The sequence below is a fragment of the Salvia splendens genome, chromosome 21 (assembly GCF_004379255.2).
Source record: "Salvia splendens isolate huo1 chromosome 21, SspV2, whole genome shotgun sequence".
Lineage (NCBI taxonomy): Eukaryota > Viridiplantae > Streptophyta > Magnoliopsida > Lamiales > Lamiaceae > Salvia > Salvia splendens.
The window spans coordinates 9,780,464-9,794,535 of NC_056052.1; the positions used below are offsets into that span (position 1 = coordinate 9,780,464).

The window sequence follows — 14,072 nt, forward strand, 5'->3', positions numbered from 1 at the left end:
ACAAACCTTTAAGCCCTTCAGTAGCTACACGTGAGATCTAAGTCCGAAGCAATCGTGGTTGAGCATATTGAGAGAAATGCAGTCCTAACATTCCTGGTGAGGTATGAGTGACTGAGTGAACCTAGTGTTTGGCCGAGAGGTGTGGGCGATCCTGACAAGCGGATATACTGACTGGGAGAGAAAAGGGGGGCGGCGGAAGTTCAAGGTTGTCTAAGGCCGGATTGCACCTGATCCCGAGGGGAGGGATGGTTGAAAATATAGCCCAATTACTGTGTTAATGTGTCTAAGTGTTTTAGTTTTCTTTTATGTGTTTGTCTTTGTTATGTGTTTTTCTTTGCGTTATAGTTAGAGTCTAGGGTAGGATAGAGTCGGTCAGGGGAGTAACCAGGCTAGAATTCGACTTACTTCTTTTTGTTTGTTCTTCACGCTTGAGGACAAACATGTGGTAAGTGTGAGCAGTTTGATAAGTCGTATTCTAGGCCTTGGTTACTGGTCAGTATGATGTGCATAATTGATTATATCTGCAAAACAGTTGCTCAAAGTGTGCAGGTTGAGTGTTCTAACCAGTAGACAAAGCTTCAGATACTTTAGGTGAAAAGGGCGTCAGAACGATTACGTACTGACCAGTATACATGCAAAAATGGCTCGAGATGGAGAAGAATGATAGCTGAGACTGATCAACCACAATTAAGGGCAACGAAGTCATCTCGCCACGAGGTTTTACCCTAAAATCAAGGGTAAGTCTCCCTATAAAAGGAAGCCACTTGGAGAGAGGGGGGGGACGCATTCATCATCATCACTCTTAGGTAGAATTCTCTCGGTAGTTCAGTCCTTCAGCCCAGTCCAGAGTCTCGTTCCTCGCCAGTTGCCCTGGTCACTTGAAGATCATCAGTTCACCGGAGTTCCATTCTCTCGTTCCAGCCAGTTTATTCCGTATTCGTAGCAGTTCCATCGCCCGGAGTGGCAAAACAATCTTTATTCGCTTTCTTAGTTAACATTTACTTGTTTTCTATCGTTCGATCTGCTGCATTTTCAGTACTTATCATCCTTTGAAGTGTTTTGTTGAGATCCAAACGTTTTATGCAATGAAGTTGTTTTTATGCATCTCTTTCTGTTCAAATCTGTTTCATTCTGCCTAGGTAGCTTAGATCTAGTTGTTGCAGTAATTTCTAAGTGTTGGAAGCATGATTTCATTTGGAGTTGTTCGATCTGTGATTAGTTAGTTCAGTGGTTTTTTTTAGATTTATTTTACAGAAGTGTCTTAGTGTGAAATCCGCATTTACGTTATTCTGCCACCTTGCATGTTGACCAGTAAGCATAATTGCAGTTTCAGTATTCGATCTTTTGATTCGAAGTTTTAATTATAGATATGTGTTCTTGAAGTTGTTAATCTGTGTTTTTATGGTGATGAATCCTGAGTTGTTGATTTGTGTTCAGACTCGTTGAAAAAGATAACATCCACATCCAAGTTTGGGACCACTTTTACCTTTTAGTTACTTGTGCTTTTGTCCTTTACTTTTTTCTACCTTTTCAGCTGGTACCCTACAGATCTGTCAGCCTAGTCACCTAACTACCTCTTTTCCTCTGATATTCTGTTTAACCTTTTATAGTAAACTAGTACTCTCCATATACTTCCTGAAAACCATGTTCCCCACTTTCCACGTACACATCCGCCTGTCCAACACCTTTCCCACCTCCTAGTCAGTAGAGTACCACCTTAAATTCCAGTCTAGATAAGTCTCAACCCAAAGCGTGGTAGCTAACCAAACCTTTCCAGAATATCACCGCAATCACTCCAACCGTCACCATCTCTGTGGGATTCGACCCCTACCTTCACTATACTACCCAGTAGAAGAGGGTTGAGGAATTATTGATACCAGGTTTTAGGCTTAGCAGGGGATTGTTTCATCCTGATCAGTAGGATACTTCCTTGCTTTAACGACACATGCGCTAACCTGCTCTTTCACAAACCCAAATGACCTATTTGTATGGGACAGATGGAGTAAATATTGTAACTGAAATCATAAATAAAATGGAACAAAACTTTGACCACTTCAACGGTAAGTTTCACTATTTTTCAACATAATTTGTTAGTGTTTGAAAAAGATGAAGAATTTAGGAGTTCCGTAGTTGCTGCATTACCATAAAAAACTAATCTTCACTGCTTATTAAGGGTAGTAACAGTGTGTGTTATTAAATTTACTATTACTGCTTCATTCATGCATGCGTTTCTATTTTAATTTTATTGCATTTTGAGTGAGTATAAAAAGTACTACTACTACATTACATATACACGTCGAGGTGTGATCAATTGCTAACTTTCTTAATTTGCTAACTCAGTTAACCCATCAACGCAGTATATTAAAAATATCAATACATAATTTTGTTGACATTTCAAATCAATATAATGTGTTGACATAATATATTGACATTTTAATGTCATCGTGCTGACATTTTTAATACAATGCGTTGATGAGTTAGTAACTTAAAAAGTTAGCATAACGCACCCCTACACATGTGTATGTGTATTAGGGGTGTGCATTCAGGTTTCGGTTCGGTTTTTCGCCCAAACCGAATCGAACCCGAAAAACCGAATTTAGGCTAAAACTGAATCCAAACTGAAAACTGAAAAATCAAAAACCGAACTTAAAAAATCAAATTAAACCGAAAAATCAAAATTATATAAAAAATCGAAAAACTTAAAACCGAAAAACCGAATAATATAAACCGAAGATCTGAAAAAAAAAATACAGAACAAAAAGTCAGAAAGTTTCAACAATTACAAACCATACATTAATAATATCCATAATTCATCAAGGCATTAACCAACAAATACAAATATGTAATTGAAGGTGTAATTAGAGTTTTACCTGGAGTCGGAGCTGTGGAGACGACGACGTGAAGCTGTGGAGGGGCGTCGGCGTGTTGCGACGGTGTGAAGCTGTGGAGGGGCTTCAGCGTGGTGCGTGAGACAAACCTTCTGAGCTCTCTCCCTGATGACGTGGAGGGGGTCGGGCCGGAGCTGGCCGATGGTGGGGCGACAGGCGACGGGCGACGGCTTGGTGGTGGATTGGTGGAGGGATTTAGGGTTAGAGAGTGGAGAGGAGACGGCGGACTGATTCACAGCGTGATGTAACAATTTAGGGATTAAGGGCTTTAATTTTGAGTACAATTAAATAATAGCATATATATATATAGAGTCGTGATCATATGATAACCCCTAAATATCGTAATAACCCTATAACCAAATCTGGACCACACATATTTCTAATCATGCGGTTGAGATTCAAACTTAGATTTACTTCATAAAAAAAAAGCGCGGGGGTAAAACTGTCATTTCTCTCATTTAATTTCTGAATTTTGCCAAATATCACGTAAAATGATAAAATGATAAAATGATAGGTTTATTGCATAGAATGATAGTTTTGAGATTCAAACTTAGATTTACTTCATAAAAAAAAGCGCGGGGGTAAAACTGTCATTTCCCTCATTTAATTTATGAATTTTGCCAAATATCACGTAAAATGATAAAATGATAAAATGATAGGTTTATTGCATAGAATGATAGTTTTGCCGGATAGAATGATACTCTGAGTTGATAAAATGATACTTTTGACTGACTGATAAAATGATAAAATGATAGGTTTATTGCATAGAATGATAGGTTTGACGGATAGAATGATACACTGGGTTGATAAAATGATACTTTTGACTGACTGATAAAATGATAAAATGATAGGTTTATTGCATAGAATGATAGTTTTGCCGGATATAATGATACTCTGAGTTGATAAAATGATACTTTTGACTGACTGATAAAATGATAAAATGATAAAATGATAGGTTTATTGCATAGAATGATAGTTTTGCCGGATAGAATGATACTCTGAGTTGATAAAATGATACTTTTAGCGTATAAATGTTAGGTTTACTGCATAAAATGATAGTTTTGCCGGATAGAATGATACTTTCAGCCGATAGAATGATAGTTTTGCCGGGTAGAATGATACTTTCAGCCGATAGAATGATAGGTATTTTTGGTGTATAAAATGACATTTTTGTTTAATAAAATGATACTTTTACCTGATAAAATGATAATCTAAGCGGATAAAGTAACCTTATAAAAATGATACTCTGAGTTGATAAAATGATACGTTTACTGCTTTGTAGGTTTGTATATTATGTATTGTGCCGATTATATTAGGTTTATTGCATAGAATGATAGTTTTGCCGGATAGAATGATACTCTGAGTTGATAAAATGATACTTTTGACTGACTGATAAAATGATAAAATGATATATGTTAGGTTTATTGCATAGAATGATAGTTTTGCCGGATAGAATGATACTCTGAGTTGATAAAATGATACTTTTGACTGGCTGATAAAATGATAAAATGAGCGAAATTCAGAAACTAAATGAGCGAAATTTGGATACGTAAATTTTATCATGAGCGAAATGACATATTTACCCCCGCATTTATAATATTGAATCTAGACCACGTGATTTTAAAAATGTGTGGTCCAGATTTAGTTATAGGGTTATTACGGAAATTGGGGTTATCATTATAATGCACCCCTATATATATATATATATGTATTGTACCATTAAAAAATATCAACAGATAACAAAATAGCAGCAACAGAAAATGTTTACACAATGTCAACACAATATCAACACAACATCAACCGTTGTGTTGACATTTCTGTTGCTACTATTTTGTCATCTGTTGACATTTTCTAACGATCCAGATCATAGTTTGAAGTTTGTACAATATTTAGAGTTTGCATTTGATCACGTTCCTATAGGGGTACGTTAAAATGACAACACCTCTTAAAGTGACACTATGACACCACGTAGCCTGCAATATTATAAACGCTACACTGCAATAGTATAAACGCTACACTGCAATCTATAGATTGCAGTCTAGCGTATTGTATATTGCAGACCGAGAAAATTTACCCTTGAGCGTTTTTTATGACTGCCACATGGCAGCTGATTATTCGTCCATGTGTATAAATGATTGGCTAGGATTGGTGGTATGGTGTCATTTTAAGAGATGTTGTCGTTTTAACACAAATCCGTTCATATACATATATATAAAATTAAATATAATTTAGTTTTTCGGTTATTCGGTTTTCGAATTTTTTGCTCACCCCTAATGTGTATATGTATGTTGAAAGGACCTAGGTGCGTAGGTGTCGTTCAAGCAAGGATATATCCTACTGATCAGGATGGAGATCCTAACTAACCTAGACCTTGGTTTCAAAGATTCCTCAACCCACTTCTACTGATCAGTATAGTGGTGGTAAGGGTCGAATCCCACAGAGATGGTGCGTTCTTAAACTACCGCGGTGACAATTGGAAGATTTGGTTAGCTACCACGCTTGGGTTGAGTTTCTACCTAGGCTGGAACTTAAAGGAGGTGTTCTACTGGTCAGACGGTAAGGAAAACATTTGGAATGTAACTGTGTACGTGGAATGGGGAGACAATTTTGTAACAGAAAATATTTGGAAGGTACGGGTTTCTATTTTGGGCTAAACAGAATATTCAGAGTGTAGTGGAAGTTTGATGACTAGGCTGACAGGGCTTAACTAAAAGTGAAGGACAAAAGCAAAAGCATCTCGAAAAGTAAGTGGTCCCCTCCAATTGAAATAGACATCATCTTCTTCAACAAACACTTCCAAAATTCAGATAACAATTCCAGATTCAACACGGAAAACTCAGATTGACAACTCACAAACACAGATCCAAAACTAAGAAATCAAACCTGAAATCAAACATTGAAACTGGACTTCTGCATACTGGTCAACATGAAAGAACGATTCAGAAATTAAAACTAAGCTTTGCATGCAACGATCTACTTTCCGATCAAACAGTACTTGTTTATCTATCCTAAAGAAATTAGTTACGTAAACGGAATTGAGAGATTCAGCACTTTAAACACCGAGAAACTTTAGATCTAAGCTAACTAGGCAAGGGAATTAAGAAACACCACAATAAACGAAACGGAAATCAACTTCATAGCATAAACACGTTCGGATCTTCAACAAAGTACTTCAAAAGCAGAAAATATCCAAAGGCAAACAAGATCCAACGTAAGAAAAGCGAGAAATTTAAAACTACGAAAGCAATGTAAAAGTGTTTTGCCACTCCGGGCGATGAGACTCTAAACTACGATCTTGCTGGCTGGAATGGACGATGACTGGAATTCTGGGAACATCTGAACGTCAAGTGATCATGGCTACGGCGAGGCAAGAAGCGGGACACGGCTGAAAGACTGAAACTACCGAGAAAACTTTCTACCTAAAGATGGTGGTGAATGAGTGAAATTGTCTATATGTATCTGTCTCTCTCCAATTTGGCTTCCTTTTATAGGGAGGCTACCCTTGATTTTAGGGTAAATCCTCGTTGCAATTTGACTTCTTTGCCCTTAATTGTGGGTAATCCGTCCCAGCTATCCGTCTTCTCCATCTCAAGCCGTTTTAGCACGAATACTGATCAGTATGAGATCATGCTGGCGCCTCCTTCACCTGAACATTCCGAAACTTCCCTACTGGCTAGAATGCTTAATCTGCACACTTTAAACAACTGTTTTGCAAATATAATCAATTAAGCACATCATACTGACCCGTAACCAAGGCCTAGAATACGACTTATCATATATGTATGCGTATGTTCTGTTAAGCATATGAAATGGGCACATTTGTATAAAGTGATTTTAGTGTGAAATATGATGCAAGGGGAGGATCCCTGCTGTGCCAATTAAACGGCAGCGTTTGGAGTCAATCACTACAGCCCTTTTCATTGTCAATTTATTTACAGTGCTTACTTTTTTTAATTACTCAATTTAATTACAATAGATGTTTAATTGCAGTCTTATTTCGTATTGTTCCAACTTCCAAATGGTTTGAAAAAAAAACCTGCTGTAAATCAATAGAATATATAAAAGGGGAGTTTTGGAGAAATTTACAAGATTGTCATTTAATTTATGGGAAGATCATTAATAACCAAAACGATGTCGTTTCTCAAAATGACCCATGGTTGATCAACCACAACCAGTCGAGAACAACGCCCGAAAATATACCGCCGATGAGAAACACAACCAACAGATTGCCCAACGCATTCTGCTCCGGTGCCTACATACAAAAATAGCTCATCCACATTACCCAAGACGGTCACGCTTGCTACCAAGTGTTCGACAAAAGCAATTTGTGAAACTCACCTTATACACCTTAGGCGCGACTAAGGCACATACCGTGAGATAGCCGTTTGTCAGCCCTAGAAACGACACCAGCATGATCATCCACCCTTGGTCTCCATACTTGGCCGTGAAGTAGAAGCACGGAATGAGTGCCAAACGAGACAAACACGCGACCATGAGACCCTTTCGCGACTTCAATCGGATGCAGTCAATGAGAGGAACATACCTTCCGACGAGATCCCAAAAGTTGTAGAGTGCCATGAGCACAACTGCATACCTACGAAGCACAAAGACAACTCAATTTCATGTTTATTTGCTAGAGAAAGAGTGATTACTATATACGCTAACTCACCAAGATCCTAGCCTGTGTTGGCCGGTGTTTTCGCATAAGAAACCGGGAAAAATTGATAATGTGATTGCATAGATCAACCAAAGGTCAAAGCCAAGATCACGATTCTCCCAAATCAATGCCTTGTTGCTTAACCTTTCACTATCCTAAAATACTAAAATGTAAGTAATGTTGTAAACTCAAATATGAAATGGACTTGTCATAATACAAATACTTACAACTTGATCATCTGTGGTATGGATCCCGGCATCAGCAAGATCTGATGCAACGGTTTTGGAGCCCTCCGAGGCTGCCTTCTTGCGGTAGTGCTTGACAATTGGTATTCTACCAAAGACGAATGCATATAGGAATACAGAACTGAACTCTAACAAGGTTGAAATGGACAGGAACAGAACTGGAAAAACACAGAAGAAAATGTCATTTTGTTAAAGTAAACCTTGCTATGTATTATAACATGAGTGAGTGAGAGTGACTCACTAACACCCTTGCGAAGGCCGTCATCAGTTTTGTCAAAAGCCCACTTTGTAATGAGCCTCAAGCCGGAAGTGAGGGCTCCGGATGCAGCCAAACCAGCAAAGAAGGACTGCAGGAAGGTAGGATCCATGAAGGATAAGTCTCCAACAATCCCTCCTTGGGTGAAAGCATCTGCTAGTCCAAAACCAGCAACGAGAAGACAGATACCGACGTAATTTGCAGCCCCTCCTTTCCCTGATGTTCCCACATCCAGCTGCAACAGAGTAGGGGATTAAAAAGGGTGCGCGGTTGTGAAAACAAACGAGATGTGATCGGTCAACTCACGAGTACAAGTGCGAGTGTGCATAAAGAGAAGAGGATGTATCCGAACAAGATTCGTCTCCTTGTATTGATCTTGGCTTCGTAGTAAGCTAGTAACATCATAGTTCCAAATGCAAAGGGTTGATACACTAGGGTAAGTACCCTTGATGGATGGTACTTCTGCAAAGCAAACAAACATAGGACTTCATTTTATCACATTATACAATGTTGTCGACTGCACATCAGTTTGATACTGTTCGCTTTGGGACATGCCTGCACAAAATTTGTTTGCAAGCCGACAGGCTCAACAAAACATAGCAAAAACTATAAAACGTATAAAACAGTTACCGGGAAGACTTGATAGTAATAATCGGAGATAGTTAGCATGCTATTCCACGCGACGAGATTGCCTAAGCCGAAAAACCAACATATGATAATGGCCTTAAGTCTCCCCTAAATTTAATCACATATAATTATGATCAAGACAAAAACAAGAATGTAACAACAACACAAACAATTGACAGAATTTAGGCAAACCTCAATCTTAGTGGGAACTGAGACATCGGTATGGTTAGTCATGATGGCTCCACTCTATAAGAACAGAGATAAATCATAAATACAATGTGCATGTAATTAAATTGAAGACTTTTATTGGGTTTTGTATCATATAAAACATGGGATACTTTTCACTAACAAGGTAGAAAAATTTCATTTAAAATAAGTAAAGCACAAGGGGAAGATGAAAGAGAGAAATCTCACGATTAATGAAGGCGTTTGATTTTGACTGTGTTAGCAAATAAATTGTAGCTTGATATATATATATATATATATATGGAGAGAGTTTGAGTCGAATTGAATCTTTTTAGATTTACAGTCAAAGTGAAGCTCAATCTGTTTTCAAATAAAGGATAAGAAAAAAAATCTACTGTATAAATCTTTTCGTTAAAAATCAGATCATGTGCACCGGAAAACAAGAATTGGACATGAAGGTTTTAAATAATCATAAAAGATATACATTATTGATTTCTTTCGCATTAATTTACAATTGTTTTAGGGTTTTATATAAGTCTATGTTTTAATAATAAATGATTCACAACTCCATTAAGTAAATCAGGAAACCGCCTTTCGTAACGTGTGAATGTTATTTTGATAATAGGTTAGTAAAATTCATTGGTATGTATCAATAATAAATAAATAAATAGATCATGTAAAGTTACTCATATTTAAAAATCCATTATTAGATAAAATAATAAATAGAATCACTGAAAAAACTGGTAAGGATATTTTTTAATATAATTAATGACGTGTTTCTAACTATATTATCAATGTTTCATAAAGTATTCTTAGGGCTCGTTTGGTTGCACTGACAGTGTTATATGAGATAGTCTCCTCACATTGATTTTACATGATAGTGTAGTAAGATATGTATCTCACTTTGATGTTTGGTTGTACCGACAGCAACCCCATGATAGCTTATATTATGTTTGGTTTGGACTGCAGAAACTGCTGATACAAAAATACATGGACAAATTTGTCCTTCTAAGATTATTGTAGTGACATTTTTATCCTTGCAAACCCTATTTCTAATTTTGGCACAGTAGAATCGCCCGCCTGCTGTCTATTGATTTCGCGCTTCTCTCCAACATTCCACTTTGCCGATTGCAGCTACTGTGTCGGGCAAGATTGACAGCCATCCGCCGTTTCGTCGTGACCTACTCAGGTACGTCTTGTGTTGTTCTCCTTCCCTCGGCCCTCCTTCCCGAAGGTTCATATAAAATATGGTTGTGCCTCTTTCGATTTCGTCGCAGAAACGCTGTTAAATGTTTCATATAAAATTAGGTTGTTCCTCTTTTTGGTATCGTGACACATTTGTGAAACATCGATTTAATTGTTGTCGACTTTCCTTCATTTTGGTGTGATAGTTTGTTCAACTAATGTATTGTATTGTGTTTGTTGGGGGTTTAAGCGGGCGTAATCGGGAAATTAGCTCATTGCATACTTGTTATACATAATCTATTTCACAATCTGCGTTAAGTTTGTTTGGATCTTCCTGATTTATTTATGATTCAAGTTCTTATTCACAATTAGCTCATCGCATAGTTGCTATACATAATACATAGATCGTTTTCTTCTGTATTCATTGCCGTATTCGTTTTCGTCCTAATTCATTCTTTGGTGCAATATTAGTCCCCCTTCAACGAGCCTTCCATTTGTGTAAAATGGCATCCCAACAGATGGGAGGTAGTGATGATGAAGGTATCCCCATACCAGAGGGTACGATTACATCACATGAGTGGCATATGTTTTTTGTTGTTGTGCTGACTATGAGTTGCAGGTAGCAATGAGTTGGGTAGGAACAAAACCATAAAATCGGACAGGTCGAGGCGCGTTTGATCCGTGCGCGAGGAGGAGATCCTCATGGCAACATTGAAGGAGTTGACAGCGAATGGATGGAGGTGCGATAATGGATATCGAGCTGGGTATTTAACTCGTATCAAAGAGGCGATCAAGCGTGAATTCCCAAATACTGATATCTGCCCTCACCCCCACATCTATTCGAAGATGACTACTTGGAAGCGAAACTATGGCTCCCTCAAGATGATGCTTAATCATAGTGGTATTGGCTTTAATTCGGATGGTCAGTACAAGATAGAATGTGACGATGAGCAATGGGCACAATTCGTTAAGGTTGGTGCTAGTTTAGTTTACATAATAATGCATCTCTGATTAGGTTGAAAATGTGTCCTGTTGATTGAATGTAATTGTTTGTCAAGAGGTAGTTGATAGATATGTTTATAATAGTTGTGACGATTACTTTGTGCAGAAAGACTCAAGTGCAAGGTACATGAGTAACAAGGATTGGCCTCAAGTAGAAGACTGGAAAGAGGAGTATTTGGTAATGATCGTGCTGAGGGTGTGAAGGTTGTAGATCTAGGAGATGCAGTTCAAAAAAATCTTTGGAAATAAAGTTGACATTCCCGATGAGGCTGGTATATCCCATCTCATGACCTTTGAGGAGATATTCCCCGACGAAGCCTTCCCCCCTGGTGTTCTCCCAGAGATGATAGACGAGAGCCAGTCCACTACTGAGGGAGCTGCGGCTGGGGCTGGTTCGAACTCAGGAGCTGGGGCTGGTTCAGGATCCGGTGCTGGGGTTGGGGCAGGTTCTGGGTCAGGGGCTGTTACTGGCGCTGGCTCGGGTTTAGGGGCTGTTGCTAGCTCAGGGTCAGGGGCACGTGCTGCTAATGTGGCAGCTCCAAAGGTGCGGAAGAAAGTTGTTGGAAAAAGGAAGACGGAGGATAAGATTGATGGAGTCATTTCACTGATGAGTCAGATCCACACTGACACAAATGACAGCTTGAAAGAAATTTCAACTAGGATTGGTTATGACTTTGATCTTAATACTAAGCGGACGCTTAAAATTAGAAGACACAAATGAAGGTGTCCTAAAAAAAGCAAAAAATTACGATAATTTAACTTTAACTTAGTTATTAATTATTGTGGTTTTATTTTAAAATTTTCTAGTAATGTACTATGTGATTGTGTTTCAATAATTTAGAGTAAAGGTCAATTTTGATCATAAACATATGACCAAAATACGAATTTGGTCCACAGTATTTACTTTTGAAAAACGGGTCTATACCAATTGAAAATGTCGCTGAAGTAGTCCTTTTTATGACGGTTCCATAAAAAAACTAACAGTCAACGCTAATTGCACATTGGCATAACCGTTAGTTTTTTGACGCCCCCGTCAAAAAAGAACTACTCCGACAAAGATTTCATTTGTTATGGACATATTTTTCAAAAAGTGAATGTTTTGGACCAAATTTGTAGTTTGGTGATATGTTTAGGATCGAAATTGACATTTACTCTTTTTATATGTAGCGGTTGTTGGTTAAAGATGCTAGCATTGTTGTTATTTATGTAGCGGTTGTTGGTTAAAGATGCTAGCATTGTTGTTATTGCACTAAATCATGTCATGATCAAGGTAAGGTAGATTTGTCCCTTTGAGGTGTTTAAGGCCGAGGTTTTATTGTATCTAAACTCCGGCCATTTTGAAATTAATTATAGTACTCCATATAATAAATAGTTGTCTTTAATTATACTAGGAGTATAACTTTTGGTAGACTAAGTTACTCAAATTAAACCTACAACTAAGTCAAATTTTTCATTCTGAAATATTGAAATGTTCCACAATAGTAAAGGTATTTCCCATTTAGAAAATATTACATGTTCCTTTTTTTTCTTTATTCTCTTTCCTTCCTACATTATTATATTTCCACTTAACACACTAAACATCTACTCCCTCTGTCACCCATTAATGTCATATTTTGCCATTTTCGTATATCCCCAATTAAGAGTTATATTTCACTTTTACCATAAATGATATGTAAACCTGATATTCTACGAAGTACTAACTTATTCCACTATAAAACTAATATATATATAAGTGAGACTAATATTCCAATAACTTATTTATCCACTTTTATTTACATTTCTTAAAACTCATTCTGAAACCTAAGAGGACACTTAATAGGGGACATAGGGAGTATTTCTTCATCTTTATGCATAAGAGAAATGCTTCTATTACCGCAGAACGAATGGAGTACATTTTTAGTCTCTAGACATTGCACTAATATTATCCGTTGTCACTATTCTTTATAAATATCACCAATGTTCCTGAACATTGATATAATATTGGTAGAATGACTTTTGCACTTTTTTTTATACTTTTTGGAGTAGGATGAAGTCCACTCCTCTGGCTTTGAAAAATGAGAATTTTTTGAAAAATTCTTTTTGCATTTTTCTCTTCTTTAACTGTCTCTCCATCTTTATGGCCATATGAACCATGTCCTCCAGCTCTATATGGTATTGAAGGTCCACGAAATTTGCGATTTCCTTATTCAGCTGATAAGACACGTTTTGTGCATTGATCTTAAAATCTCCTCTGTTATGGAGATAATGCACACAATTCCGTTAATGTGCATGAAAAGGGGTAAAAATCACGCAGGAGAGCCAAATTGCTTATGAAGAGTGAATGTCATATCACCAACGGATCGTAGCGCAGTGCAGAGCGAAGTTGTGGTTACCTTGACGTCACAGATTCAAAAATCGTAATCCGCTAGGAGAATTTTGGCCTTAATTTGCAAATTCGATTGAGCAGAATTAGTCGAATTCTGCCAAACATAGGTTCAATACACCTATGGTCAAACCAAAAAAAAAGAGTGAATGTCTTATTCCAAATTATTATAGTTTATGGATTCCTGAGATTCCATTTCTATGTAAACTTTGTAAATATGCAATTTAAATTAGTGTTGTTTATTCTCCTAAAATTCCCTTTTATATACTCTCTTCATCAATCTAATTGGAACTTTTATAATTCAATACAAGATTTGGTGTAGTATTTTTGTGAGTCTAAGTGTAGAAAAAATAATGTAAGAAATAGAAAAAATAGAGATAGTAATATTTCTATTTTACGAATATGTCATTTAGAATGAATCTCAAAAGAGAAAATGTGTCACTTAAAATGGAACACAAATAGTATGTATAGATTCAATAGTAGAAAGACAATAACTAAAATTCTGAAATGTTTTATACGTACTACATAAATTTAAAATATTCAAAATTAAATGATTTGTAACAACCACATAAATCAAACTTTATTTTTAAAAAATAGGTACTCCCTCCGTCCGCGAATAAGAGTCATGTTTTTCTATTTTAGTCTGTCAATGAATATGAGTCCC

At 37.0% G+C, this 14,072-nt stretch overlaps 1 protein-coding gene across 1 annotated transcript; it reads right to left on the reverse strand.

Moving 5' to 3' along the window:
- Positions 1 to 7,029: 7,029 nt before the first annotated feature.
- On the reverse strand, positions 7,030 to 9,131 carry LOC121785201 (equilibrative nucleotide transporter 3-like). Its single transcript, XM_042183584.1, has 9 exons — positions 9,088 to 9,131; positions 8,866 to 8,919; positions 8,677 to 8,781; positions 8,353 to 8,508; positions 8,032 to 8,281; positions 7,773 to 7,948; positions 7,558 to 7,700; positions 7,227 to 7,482; positions 7,030 to 7,140 (listed from the first exon to the last, which is right to left on the reverse strand). The coding sequence occupies exons 2-9, from the start codon at positions 8,905 to 8,907 to the stop codon at positions 7,030 to 7,032; spliced, it is 1,239 nt and encodes a 412-aa protein (XP_042039518.1). The 5' UTR covers positions 8,908 to 8,919; positions 9,088 to 9,131.
- Between the last annotated feature and the right edge of the window lie 4,941 nt (positions 9,132 to 14,072).